A 15,006-nucleotide genomic window follows, 5' to 3' on the forward strand; every position below is an offset into this window, starting at 1 on the left:
GGAAAAACATAAATTAGGTTTAATATGTATATATCTTTGCCAGTCCAATCCGTTCTTAAAGAGTAAATGTCATTGCCATTTCTATTATTTGTCAAATTTGACAGGCGAAGTACGAGCGCGCCATCTGGTTTTTTAATTTGTAAACTGAACGTAATGGTGGTGTGAAGATTGTTTAGCCATTGACTGAATTCTAATATTTTTATTTGTACTTTATAATTAATTAGCGTTAATTGTACATTAAGTGTTGTGGCTGCGGCCATATTATGCTTTCTTATGTGGAACCTTAAGCCGCCAGTGTTGGCCGAGGAGGGTGGCAATCAGTGTAAAAAACGTTCCCATCCCAACAGCGAACAGTGTCTCAAAAAAGGAAAATCAGACGATATGAGTGCCAACGAGAAGAAATCGAACTTTTCATTGTTATCTCCAAATACAAATGGAGCCGTAAAATTATCCTCGACCTCTATGAACAAGCCAGGGGCGACTACAAAGAAGCTAATAATCAAAAATTTTAAAAGTGTGTTTACGCTGTATGTGTATCGTCTTAACATAACCTAAACTGTACTTGTACTGATGTATTGGTTTTGTGTTTAAGGTAAACCGAATTTGCCGGAGAATTACCAAGAGACGACATGGAGCAAATTGCGGGAGGCGGTGATCGCAATCCAAACGTCGAAAGCCATTGCTTACTCTTTGGAGGAACTGTACCAGGCTGTGGAAAATATGTGCAGTCACAAGGTAAAATTCTTGCAGTTTCCAGAAAAATACTCGTAAACAAAAATGATAATCATGATAAAACTTGATAGTGTTTGAAGGTGACTTTATATTTACAACATGTCCTAAATGAAAACTTATTAAAACTAAACTATAATTGTCAATTGAAAGTTAAGTGGTCTGAATGATCATGCAAATTAACTAAATCAGCTAATTTATTATCACAGATTTCACTTTAATTTCCCATATCTACATTGTGTTCAAATAAATGACAATGGACACAATTAGAAAACCAGTAGAAAAATAAAAATTAAATTATTCTGTTGGTTTACAGATGGCATCTCAACTGTATGTAAACCTAACCAACCTGGTAGAAGCTCATGTAAAGGCTAACATCGAGCAGTTCCTCTCGGAGAGCATGGACAGACAGGTGTTCCTCAAGCGCATGGATGACTGCTGGCGAGCCCACTGCCGCCAGATGATCATGATCCGCAGCATCTTCCTGTACCTCGATCGCACTTATGTGCTACAGAACCCTAGCATTCATTCAATTTGGTATGGCGTTTAATTATAAATTTAAATAAAAATAATTATTTTATGTTGTAAAATAAATAACATGCTGAATATATCCAATGATTTTGACTGAGGCAAATTTTTTCAACTAGACAAGAGTAATATGTATAGTATCAAAGAGTACCTAATAAGCTGTTGTCTCACAGTACCTAATAGAAATGAACAGTATTTTTCTAAAATATATGAAACACAAACAAAGAACCATTATTCTTTTTTCAAGGGACATGGGCCTAGACCTGTTCCGTCACCACATAGCAATGAACACGTTAGTGCAAACCCGCACTGTGGATGGTCTACTATTGCTCATTGAGAAGGAGCGCGGAGGTGATGCTGTAGACCGGTCTCTATTGAAGAGTCTACTTAGGATGCTCTCCGATCTGCAGATTTATCAGAAGGCTTTTGAGAATAAGTAAGATTAGATTATTTAGTCCTTTAAATTATAAATATTTGTATGTAAAATTTTCCAGCAAAGGAAGTACAAATTTTTTGTCATAATATTCACTGGCTTTTGTGCTGTGCCTTGCTCCCATGGAACCTATGTTACTCCTGAAGCCCTATTCTATCTCTGTGCTAAATTTCGTCAAAATCAGTAGTTTATAATGTGGTAATTTTTTATTGCACTCATCCATATCTGTAATACGCATATTGTTGGCAAAATATAAATAATTCTGTTAATGCCAATCCAAGTCGCCTTCACTTCGAAAACTCAAAGAGAAAGACGAAGAAAGAAAAATTATTTGAAGTCCGTTCCAAAATATGGTCATTAAAATTTTGTTTTAGATTCTTGCAAGCAACAGAAAGGTTGTACGCGGCGGAAGGCCAGCGTCTGATGAGAGAATTAGCTGTACCCCAATACTTGGCGCACGTCGAGAAGAGACTGCGGGAAGAAAATGAACGGCTTATACATTACCTCGACCCATCCACCAAGTGAGTACCATTTTACTTACAATTTACTAACACTGACATCTTAATACACGTTGTTTAAAGCATCAGTAGTAGAACAGTTATGGTGTCAAATAAAATATGTATCAGGTTCAAAAATCCTAATTTGGGCATCTACTTCTCTTTCCTCACTCACTGACTGACTTGCCCAATCCAGGATCATGGTCATAGGCACACTGTATGGCCTTGTATTTATGTAAGCTTTGTGTTTTGTTTTCTTAATGCAGACTACTTTTTTCCTGGAAAATTACTTGCAGGCAAAACCTGATTCTAATATGTGATCATAATAGGATGGATTTATGGTCATTTAGTTATAGGTAATATAAATAAATATTACCTATAACTAAATGAAAATTTTATTTGTATGAAATCAGTTGATTAATTTAATCAACTGATTTCATACAAATATAAATACATTTAATAAATGGTCTTACGGGCTTACAACCAAGTAAGCCTGCATACTTATTTCAGTATTATTGGGAGAGATTTATTGATCGATTAATCGCAAATTACGACAGGTATTTAACATTTCTAGCTTTTTGCATTGTCTTGTTAGTGCTTTATATTAATTATTATCTTCTATATATATTTATATATATATGTATAAAAGAGGATATCGACTGATTGATTGACATATCAATCAACACACAGACAGAACCCAGTTTTGTCTGTGCATTGATAACATAACATATAATCACGTATATATCCCCTGTGGGGCAGACAGAGCCAACAGTCATCATAAGACTGAAAGGCCATGTTCAGCTGTTTGGTTTTATTAAAGAATTTTGATTAAAATACAAACAGAAAATACTAGCCCATCGCCTAAAAGTGGAATCTGAAGTATATATCCATTGATATTTTTGTCAATCAGGGAATTTCCTCTTTTATATATATGTATATAAAAGAAGAACATTTATAAGGTGTACAAAATGGTGGACTTAATGCCATACGACATTGTCCACCAGTTTACCAATGCACCAAACAGAGATAATTTATTGAGATAAATTGCACGCACAAGCATAATCAAAAAGCATGTAACAAAATACTTTTATGACATATATAAGTCACCTACTTACCTAGGTTATATTTGAAATCGCATAAAAAAATATATATACCGCCGAATAAAACCGAATGTAAACTCAAATAACGACCTTATTACAAGTGCATCTAACTTAAAATCCAAAATCAATTTGGCTCTTGCTATCTCACCCATAATAGCAGACAGTTCACTTCTCGGGTTCAAATGACGAGTTCTGATTGGCTCAACCGCTCAAATTTGGCGCCATACAAAAATTAAACTTCTGGCCAACTACATCAAAATTCAAAATTTTTATTCATTATTATAATTGTCAAATCATTTGGTTTCACAACATTGGTTGACGTCAAATAAATAACTTAAAACTAGGCTTACTGCCGCTTCCAAGGCGTCAGTGCAGATGAAGCGGTAACAAACTGCACTGCAGCTTTTCTTCAACAACGTCAACTATCCAAACTTTGAATAGAAATGTGGACGAGAGAATGCATTGTTCAGATTAATTTATTTACATGAGATATTAATAATAAATAAAAAAGTTTATATATAATTTTTTATGGATTGCCAATTTTAAATAGATTTATGTACAGAGTGTACTGAATTTTGATTTTGGTTCAAATCAAACTACAATTCATTACGAGGTTCCTGTGCGAAACTCAAGCCAGATGTTCTTATTATTCAGCTACATCGGTGTAACTTATAAAAGTGGTAATACCGAAAATATCTATAAATAATATTAACAGATACAATTTGTTTTTCAGATGGCAACTAATTCACACTATAGAAAGACAGCTTCTCAGTGAACACCTGTCAGGCATTCTTAGCAAAGGCCTAGAGGCACTTATGGACGGGCCCCGGGTCAATGACCTCACCACGCTGTACAGCCTCTTCAGCAGAGTCAAGGACGGTCTCACTGAGTTGTGCAATCACTTTAACGCTTATATTAAGGTTGGTGTTATTTTAAGAGTACAAAGAGACTGTGAACGGGAATGTTGATAGGTGAAGGCCTTGTTTTGATTAAACATACATACATATGGTCACGTCTATATCCCTTGCGGGGTAGACAGAGCCCACAGGCTTGAAAAGACTGAATGGCCACGTTCAGCTATTTGGCTTAATGATGGAATTGAAATTCAAATAGTGACAGGTTGCTAGCCTATCGCCTAACTAAGAATCCCAAGTCTGTAAGCCTATCCCTTAGTCGTCTTTTACGACATCCATGAGAAAGAGATGGAGTGGTCCTATTCTTTTTGTATTGGTGCCGGGAACCACACGGCACCAATACAAAAAGGGTTTTGATTAAATTAGGGACATATTAATAATCACGTCTATATCCCTCGCGGGGTAGACAAACCCAACAGTCTCGACAAGATAAAAGGCCATGTCCAGCTGTATGCTTATAAAAAGACTGCTATATTTCCTGCTATAAACTGCATATAAAGGGTCCCGTATAGTCTGTTAAATATAAAATAAACAAATAGGACTGCTTCATCTCGTTCCCATGGATGTCGTAATAGGCGACTAAGAAATGGGCTTATAAATTTGGGGTTCTTCTTATAGGCGATGGGCTAGCAATTTATCACTATTTTAATCTTAATTCTATCATTAGGCCAAACTGCTGAACGTGGCCTATCATCAGTCTTTTCAAGACTGTTGGCTTTGTCTACCCCGCAAGAGCAATAGACGTGATTATACGTATGTATGTATAGTCTGTTAAATGTGATTAAAGGGGACATTATATATGCAAATAGACTATATATTGAAGGGGGAGGCAGGAAAAAAAAGTTTTCTCAAAATTACTGCTAATACTTGTAGGAAATATAGTAACAAAGTTAGTTATTCCTACAGAAGATAGAAGGAGAAAAGAGGAGAGAAATAAATAGTTTAAAATTACTATATTATTATTGAACATAAAAATTAAGAATATTTTACAATAAAAATTATTTTGGCATTCTTTTCTAACTAAACAAATCCATGGCAACCGTTGCTATGGCGTACAAGAAGGTTGCCCTACATCCACACATTTACCTTCCAGAAAAAAGGTCGTACGATAGTAATAGAGCCCGAGCGGGACAAGACGATGGTCGCCGAGCTGCTGGAGTTCAAGGAGCAGCTGGACCACGTGGTCAGCACGTGCTTCCAGAGGAACGACAAGTTCCTGTACTCCATGAGGGAGGCCTTCGAGCACTTCATCAACCAGAGGCAGAACAAGCCAGCGGAGCTTATAGGTAACATATATCTGTACAATCTATATCAGTCAATACATACATTAAATAAAGCCGTTTTCCCGGAGATCTAGGCAGAGACTACATCTTTCCATTTGCCACGATCTCTGCATGCTTATTTCGCTTCAACCAAATTCGTTTCGGGTATTCTTGACCCTGACCTTTTGCCAGGACGTCCTTAATTTGGTACGTTCGTCTAGGTCTCCTACTCCTACCTTTCCATCCACACTCTTCATATTTGCTTAGTTAAGTATTTCATATATAATCTACATATACGCTTGTCCTTGGCACCGGAGATTCCGGGTTCGAATCCCGGCCAGGGCATGATGAGAAAAGAACTTTTTCTGATTGACCTGGGTCTTGGATGCTTATCTATATAAGTATTTATCTATACTAATATTATAAAGCTGAAGAGTTTGTTTTGTTTGTTTGTTTAAACGCGCTAATCTCAGAAACTACTGAACCGATTTGAATAATTCTTTCACTGTTAGATAGTCTATTTATCGAGGAAGGCTATAGGCTACATTTTATCCCGAATTTCCTACGGGAAACGTCAACAATGCAGGTGAAAGTTGAATGAGTCGGCCATCTGCGAGCTTTCCACGCGAACGCTGCGCAAACCAACAAAGATATAGTAAAACAATGTACTAAAGATATGAAGTACTCATTTTTTGCCACAAAAAAGTCCGCGAGAGCATATATCTATCTCTTAAGGTTTACTTACAATAACCACTTTTATGTTCATTTTTTAATATTATTTTTTCATTATAAACATAAGTTATTTTGAAACCAATTTTCTTTAATTCAGTATTAATCCTTATCCAAATAAATATGTTTATTACTTTCGGCTTTTCATGTAGACTAAAATTGCCATTTACAGTATATAAATCAGACGAATAGGTTTTGAGATATAGTCGTTATAAGCAATTTGCAGCGAAACATTTAATACGGCGAACGCCTGACCGCCTGACTAGGACTAGGAAATAGCCGAGGAGGATGTTTGCAAAAATAAATATGATGCACAAAATAACTTTTCCACGCGGACGAAGTCGCAGGCACATCTAGTTATAAAATATAATATCGTTGAGGTAGTATCTCCTAACACAAATCTCGAACTTACTTCGAGGCTAACTCAATCTGTGTAATTTATAATTGGTAGTAATGTTTTTCCCAATAGATAAATTAATAGCGATAGATTCCAATTCTCAATTATTTTATTCTGATTTAATATATTGTTTTAATCAAAGTTATTATAATCTTTATGCAAATAAATGTGATAGGTAGATTGCGTTAATATAGATTCATACATCTTCTTACCTCCAGTTAAGAAGAGACTGATATTATAAATCCTACTACTATTATAAAGGCGAAAGTTTGTATGGATGTTTGTTACTCTTTCACGCAAAAACTACTGAACCGATTACCATGAAATTTGGTATGTAGGTAGCTGAAGACCCAGAATAACACATAGGCTACTTTTTATCCCAGAGTTCCCGCGGGATTGATAGGGTTTCCATGCGGACGAAGTCGCGGGCGGCCTCTAGTTTATTAATATTTTCAGCGAAATTCGTGGACGTGAAACTGCGAGCTGGCAACAAGGAGGCGACGGAGGAGGAACTGGAGCGCTTGTTGGACAAGATCATGGTGCTGTTCCGCTTCATACACGGCAAGGACGTCTTCGAGGCGTTCTACAAGAAGGTGGGAATTGACAGAAATAATATTGAATTTGTTTTTTTTTTAATAGTAAGGTGAGATCACGTGGAAATTGACAGAAATAATATTGAATTTTTATTTAAATAGTCTTGTTCTTCCTCACCTTTCAGGAGTTACATACTCACCGCTCTGGATAGGTGTCCGAGATGCGTGTTTTGATCTCTTTTTAATTTTTAACCCCCGACAGAAAAGGAGGGGGTTTTATAAGTTTGACGTGTATGTCTGTAAAATAACTTTAATCTTTTGAACTGGAACTACCAGGCCATAATAGAAAATATATTTTTTCTTTAATAAATAATTTATCCGATACAAGACAGAGACAGATAGATAGAGCAAACAGTCTCGCAAAGACTTGAAATGCCACGTTCAGCTGTTAGGCTAAATGATAGATTTTAAATTCAAATAGTAACAAATTGTATGCCCATCGCCTAGAAGAAAAACCCCAAGTTTATTATCCTATCCCATCAGTCCCCATTTATGACCATCCATGGGAAAGCAATGAAGTGGTCCTGGCCTTTTTTCAATTGAAGCCAGTTACCACACGGGCCGTGTCGGTCTCAGTGCCGTGTGGTTCCCGGCACCAATACAAAAAAAGAATAGGACCACTCCATCTCTTTCCCATGGATATCGTAAAAGGCGACTAAGGGATAGGCTTATAAACTTGGGATTCTTCTTTTAGGCGATGGGCTAGCAACCTGTCACTATTTGAATCTCAATTCTATCATCAAGCCAAATAGCTGAACGTGGCCATTTAGGCTTCATTGGCTCTATCTACCCCGCATGGGATAAAGACTTGACCATATGTATGTATGTACCACACGGCATATAATGTTCCTCTACTCCTCTACAGGATCTGGCCAAGAGGCTGCTAGTGGGCAAGTCGGCGTCCGTGGACGCGGAGAAGTCGATGCTGAGCAAGCTGAAGCAGGAGTGCGGCGGCGGGTTCACGTGCAAGCTGGAGGGCATGTTCAAGGACATGGAGCTCAGCAAGGACATCAATATCACATACAAACAGGTATGGATTGATTCCAAGCTTATGTATGTATGGATAGTGTATGTGGCGCAGTGCCGGTAGTGTCGAGGTCTGAGTTCGAATCACGGCCAGGACATGATGAGAAACGAACTTTTTCTGGTAGTCACGTCTTTTTTTCCTGCGGGGTAGACAGAGCTTTGACTTGTCTTGACGACAGTGACTGATAAGCCCCGTTCAGCTGTTAAGCTTAATGATAGATTTGAGATTCAAGTAGTGACAGGTTGCTAGCCCATCGCCTATAAAAAAGGATCACAAGTTTATAAGGGATAGGCTTATAAACTTGGGATTAAAAATATTTCACAACAGAATAAAAATATTTGACAAAATAGGTAAAATCTCTGCCATTTTTTTCTAACTAAACAAACCATGGCAACCGTTGCTATGGCGTACATAACATAAAGGAGGTTGCCTACAATCATGTTACTCATCTCGGCCAGCACCTGGCGGCGTCTCCGGAAGGCGGCCTGGAGCTGTCCGTGTACATCCTCACCATGGGGTTCTGGCCCACCTACCCGCCCGTGGACGTGAGACTGCCGGCCGACTTGACCCGGCACCAGGACCACTTCAGCAAGTTCTACCTCGCCAAGCACTCGGGCAGGAAGCTGCAGTGGCAGGCCACTCTTGGCCATTGCGTGCTGAGGGCTCACTTCACACAGGTACCGCTAGAACCATCTTTCTATCATCAGACGATTAGGTCAGAGACCCATATGTGGTCGGTATCCAGTTGGACCTTTTGATATGATTAATACTAAATAGTATTATGAATTTAGCATTCATAATGTATTCAGTATGTTTATTTGTTCGTTTGTTACCTCTTTACTGGTATTCTAATGAATTAATCTCCTTGAAATATAGCGTATATATAATTAAGTGTGGCGAAGGACATAATGGTACCTGTCATCCCGGTAAAGATTGCGAAAAAACTGTAGTGCATGTATGTAGATCTAAGTATAAAAAGTACTTAATTATAAAAAAAAAATGGTGTATGTGACGCTAATAAATCATTTAAATTCGCACGTGTGGATATGAATAGCGTAGTACTTTATGATGTGGACCGCTAAGATTTGGAATCTCAGTTTGTTTTCTACGATACCGTCAACTTGTTCCCATTTTGCTGACAATTACTCAGATTAATGTGAAACACACTCAATACATATAAACTAATTCAGCAATTTCTACTAAGAACCAAATTTATTAAGTGCCGTGTGGTTTCCTGCACCAATAGAAAAAAGGATAGGACCACTCCCACTCTTTCCCATGAATGTCGTAAAAGGCGACTACGGGATAGGTTTATGAACTTGGGATTCTTTTAGGCGACGGTCTAACAACCTGTCACTTTATACGAATCTCAATTCTATCAGTAAGCCAAACAGCTAAACGTGGCCTATAAGTATTTTCAAGACTGTTGGCTTTGTCTACCCCGCAAGGGATATAGAAGTAATTATATGTATGTATGATGATCACATCCACTTTTATGTCCATTTCAAACCTAAATCGTCTCACATACACATAACACCGTCACATTTTAACTACTTAGTTAGTTACCTAAGCACTGATCAGTGCACTGGCCTTAACTGTTAGCTCAGATCAGCGCTCGCCCGACTTACCTGTCACGTTTTTATTTTATTTTGAGTATTAGATACATTACTATAAATTTGAAAAGTGTCAACTCCATGTAACGTCACTGGATTTAACGACAAACTCTAAAGGGTCGAAATCAATTGGCTTTGGTTGGTTTAGCTCGGCCTCTGTGGCGCAGCGGTAGTAAGTAAGCTTGTCTGTGACATCGGGGGTCCCGGGTTCGAATCCCGGCCAGGGCATGATGAGAAAAGAACTTTTTCTGATTGGTCTGGGTCTTGGATGTTTATCTATATAAGTATTTATTATTATTATAAAATATAGTATCGTTGAGTTAGCATCTCGTAACACAAGTCTCGAACTTACTTCGAGGCTAACTCAATCAGTGTAATTTGTCTCGTATATATTATTAAAAAAGCTTGTATTCAATACAATGATTCACTCTACATAGCATTACACTTACTCTATATAACGACATAATACAACGTTATCATATTCTTAGTTGCTGACAAACTTTAAAACTGTAAACATGGCTAGTAAAATAAAATCGATTGTTTTTTATATACATAACTTCTAACACTAGACTGAAATAAACTTTTTCTTTTTCTTTTTCGGATTTTTCTTCTCTCCATTTAACTACCACTCTTTATAACGCCAAAAAATGCTCAGTCCCTTCAGTGTCGTTATATAGAATTTACACTGTACTCCTTTCTCGCTCGAAATATTATTTCTCGCGGCAGATGCGCGTGGAAATCGGCTCGCGGTTTCGACAGCTCAAAGGTTAATATGAATTGTCAATCAGTAAATGAACTGTCTTCGTTCCAGGGTAACAAAGAGCTGCAGGTGTCGCTGTTCCAAGCCCTAGTCCTACTTCTATTCAACGACGGCGACAACCTATCCTTTGAAGACATAAAAACTGCCACTAACATTGAGGTATGTATGCGTTTACGTACGTGGGATCGTGGTTACTGGAAATATGTTATCTCTGCCTACCCCTTTCGAGAAAGAGTCGTGATTTCATGTATACCGCCACCAATAGAAAGAGGAATAGGACCACTCCATATTTTTCCCATGGGTGTCGTAAAAGGCGACTAAGGGGAAGGCTAATAAACTTGGGTTTCTTCATGTAGGCGCCATCGCCTATATGAAAAAATCCAAGCTAGCCCATGCTAGTGACCTGTCTCTATTTGAATTTTAATTCCATCATTAAACCGTACAGTTGAATGTGGCATTTCAGTCTTTTCAAGATTGTTGGCTCTGTCTATTCCGCAAGGGATATAGAAGTAACTATAGATATGTATGTATGTATACAGCTGAATATGTATAAATGTACTTGTTATATCGTTTCAAAACTTATCATCTATCTTATCATATATCATTTCTTACTTTTACAATCTCATCTAAGATGTTACTATATTTTTACTTACTGTGTAACACACACACTTTTTTTTTTTTAATTTATTATTATGGTATTTTCAAATGAGTCATCCCATATCATACAAACATGAATGAAAATGAAAAATATTTTATTTGGAAACAAAAACAAGTACAATTTAAGTAACATAGGATAACGATGACATCTGCAGAAGTTATGAAACTGTGTCGCAGATCTCAACGCCCACCTCCAGAAAACATTTATATAATGTGTTTCCTTAATCTTAGCACCTAATCCATTTATCACAACAAAAGAGAAGGAAAAAAAAGATTTAATGTTTAATATATGTATTGGGTGCAAATGTGTTTTGTTAGTGTGTTGTGTGGAAAACGAACACTTATTCTCTTTCTCCTTCTTCCCCTCAGGAGGGAGAACTCCGGCGCACGCTGCAGTCGCTGGCGTGCGGCAAGGCGCGCGTGCTCAGCAAAACTCCGCGCGGGAGGGAGGTCGCGGACGGCGACCACTTCGCCTTCAACGCGGACTTCACCAACAAGCTGTTCCGCATCAAGATCAACCAGATACAGATGAAGGAGACTGTGAGTGTGTTTGTCTGTTGTTATCAATTATTTTTTAGGTTATAGGAGTTGAATTTGACATTTGGTTAAATTGTAACTATTAAATCCCAATTTTGTAATTTCGTGTCTTTTCAAACCATGACATTGGCAGAATCACCGAAAGTCCGGTGGAAGCCATAATATAGAAAGAAAGAAAGAAAATCTTAGTTATCGGTTTAAATCTTTCATCGAACTAGTACTTATTTATTATATTATTATAGAAGAGTCAAAATACAAAGTCATCTAAATATCTGTAGTATAGAAGTGTTCACTTATAGGTCTGTCTAAAGGTTATTTATGTCAAATTTCAATTTCCTACCTACATTTAGTATTTTCGCCTGTACGTTGTAAATGTTTGTTAGTCACTAACATTTTATTAAAATTAAAAAGGATTAAAAAGTGGTCTCAGGGATGAGAAAAATTAAGTACCTATGCATTAATATTTCGAACCTGTTTCAATCATGAAAATTAGCCGAATATTCGTTACATCACTTATAGCCACAAGTCAGTCACTAGTACTGCCGTGGTATAACTAAAATGCCGTTATCTGACATCATCATCATCACCTTTTTTACCAGTAGAATGAGAAAAAAAAATATCCTGCTTGTATCACGTCAGTCAGTAACTCAACAACTCGACAAAATTTAAATTGTTTTTCCTCTCCAATTCACCAGAGTGAAGAACAGAAGGCGACCGAAGAGCGGGTGTTCCAAGACCGCCAGTACCAGATCGACGCGGCCATCGTGCGCGTCATGAAGATGAGGAAGGCTCTCTCGCACAACCTGCTCATCTCGGAACTCTACAACCAGCTCAAGTTCCCGGTCAAGGTAAGGTATCTCACCATCTCACTCGTGTCCACTACTCTACTGACTCGTGGTAATATACTTGGGAACGGAACGGTCTTTCTAAACCTTCTAGCTGAACGGGTTACGTCATTGGAAGTAAGACACAGGTTCAAGGAAATAAACAAGCGTGTAAAAAACGAAAACATACTCGTTCTATTATATGTTCTTGAAGCTTGATTCCGGGTCACATGTCCAATGTCCATGTAGGAAGTATAGTAGAAAGTTAGTTATTCACTACAGAAGACAGGAGAAAAGAGGAGAGAAATAATCAAATAAAAAGGACTTAATATTTTGTTGGTAATAAAATGAAAATATTTGACAATAACTGTCATTTTTTCCTAACTAACAAACTATGGCAACCGTTGCTATAAGTCAGGTTGCCTCGTTAGCAAAGTCCCTATAGGGTCTTTTGACCCTGGAACGTGGACAAAGGCCGGGCCCAGAGTCCTGGGACTCCGGAACTTAGGGAACTCCAATAACTTTTGTTTCTAATGACATACTTTTTTTTTACAGCCGGCAGACCTGAAGAAACGTATAGAATCACTAATCGACCGCGACTACATGGAGCGAGACAAGGACAACCCCAACCAGTACAACTACGTCGCGTAATCCCCCCCCCCCCCCCCCCACTTTTATCCCTTCTTCCGCCCTTTTATCCCCTCCTGCCCCCCACTGCCCCAGTGGAACGTATGCCGACTCACGATTCTCTCTCGATAACGGACATATTTGTATGACTTTCGTGATAAAAAAAGAAAAGATGGCCATAATTCTGAGCAACATTCTTTTATGACTAAGGTATGTGCTATCTCTGTCTAGTTCTCTTAGGGAAATATCGACAAATTAATTTTTTTATTTGAAAAGTTTCTTCAGGAAAGAACTGTTTACAGTCAATATCGCAGACCTAATTGTAAAATAACAGACAGTTTATTATATGTAACCGTATGTTTCATCAACGGAGAGCTTGATTAAAATCTGTTTCTCTCTTGAATATGTCGCCGGTAATTTAGCTGTATTGTAATATAATTTTGTACAAATATTTTGCTGTTGTTTTAACTTGACTCTAACATTTTTTTCTCATTTACTATAACTATCAACACTTCAAATTTATTGAGAGTCATTGGTAATACCCAATATAATGAGAATACAAATGACAAATTAAAAATGTTCACTTCAAAATAATCTAGTATATAATTTACTTGATTATTTTGAAGTGAACATGTTTACTTCTTGATCTATGGACAAGCATTTGAAAGCTACATGAGAAATGTCGCCCGTTTCCTGCGACAATTCGCGGTTTGCATTAGTGTTGACCCGTGTCAAAGTCTTTAGTCCATTGATAGAGAATTAAGGACAGGACACATTAATGAATTCAATATCGAAAGTTAATTAAAAAGGTACAGCAAGTGATTGTTCGTAACATTTTAGTTACAATACTAGTTTTCAAGACTTACATAAGAATTTCTGCTCTTCGTAATCGAGATAAAAGAGAATGTGGGTAAGCGGCATACAGAAGACGACGCTTTTAGTTAGTTAACCGCTCTATTCAATTGACAAAAGTAATCTGCTAGATTAAAGTTTGTTAATGTTAAGTACGACTTACGATTAACTATAAGTATGCCTGCCACGATTTTAGAGCCACGTTTAGGATAATATCTATCGGAAACGATTACTAAGAAACCTCTTTGTATTTATTATATCTCTCTCCTGATAGTTTGGTTTGTGATGCCAAATAAAACGGACCAGATGTGGGAATCTGCCGGTGTTGTGCGTGAAAATTTATTAATTACTTTCTAAGACAAGAAACTGGTTCACTGATGTATAATAAATATTTATAGTTAAGTTTCATTTTTTTTTTCGTTTTTTTTTTCTTTACCTTTCCTAAATTTCCTTTTGATTGATTGATACCCATCACAGATGTCCATCTCGTGTAGATGCACAGATTGGTTGCTGTTTAATTAAGATGACAGCTAATTAATCGATAAAGTTAGTGTATGATAAGTGTAATTTAGTTGCATATGTGTGATATTAGAGAATCAACTTTTACCCTCCAACGACGACAGATTTTGAGACTTATTGGCTACCTGCATTAAGGTATACCGCTGAGGGAAAATGTAATGTTGGCTGTGTACACTACGAATGATAAATCCTTTACAAATACAATAATATTTTACCAGATAGGTACATGACGTTTTAGTTTTAAATACAGTATCCACTTATTTCGCAATAACTATATTTCAAAATCATATATACTTACTTAGTTTATTCATATTATTGTGTATATCCGTTCATTACATGTGTGTTGTGTCAGTATGGAGGGATTACTAATTAAAATTACTATTTATAATTTTCAGATGTAGTTTTATT

The 15,006-nt window shown here is 37.2% G+C and overlaps 1 protein-coding gene across 1 annotated transcript; it reads left to right on the forward strand.

The window, feature by feature from the left end:
- The first annotated feature begins 149 nt into the window (after window positions 1–149).
- LOC106129806 (cullin-4A) lies at window positions 150–14,489 on the forward strand. Its single transcript, XM_013328478.2, has 14 exons — window positions 150–514; window positions 593–735; window positions 1,046–1,266; window positions 1,505–1,693; window positions 2,065–2,211; window positions 4,021–4,207; window positions 5,295–5,487; window positions 7,046–7,182; window positions 8,048–8,212; window positions 8,668–8,886; window positions 10,634–10,741; window positions 11,609–11,779; window positions 12,472–12,624; window positions 13,156–14,489. Exons 1-14 carry the CDS (start codon window positions 274–276, stop codon window positions 13,249–13,251), a joined length of 2,370 nt encoding a protein of 789 aa, XP_013183932.1. The 5' UTR covers window positions 150–273; the 3' UTR covers window positions 13,252–14,489.
- Window positions 14,490–15,006: the final 517 nt, after the last annotated feature.

The sequence above is a fragment of the Amyelois transitella genome, chromosome 3, assembly GCF_032362555.1.
Source record: "Amyelois transitella isolate CPQ chromosome 3, ilAmyTran1.1, whole genome shotgun sequence".
NCBI lineage: Eukaryota > Metazoa > Arthropoda > Insecta > Lepidoptera > Pyralidae > Amyelois > Amyelois transitella.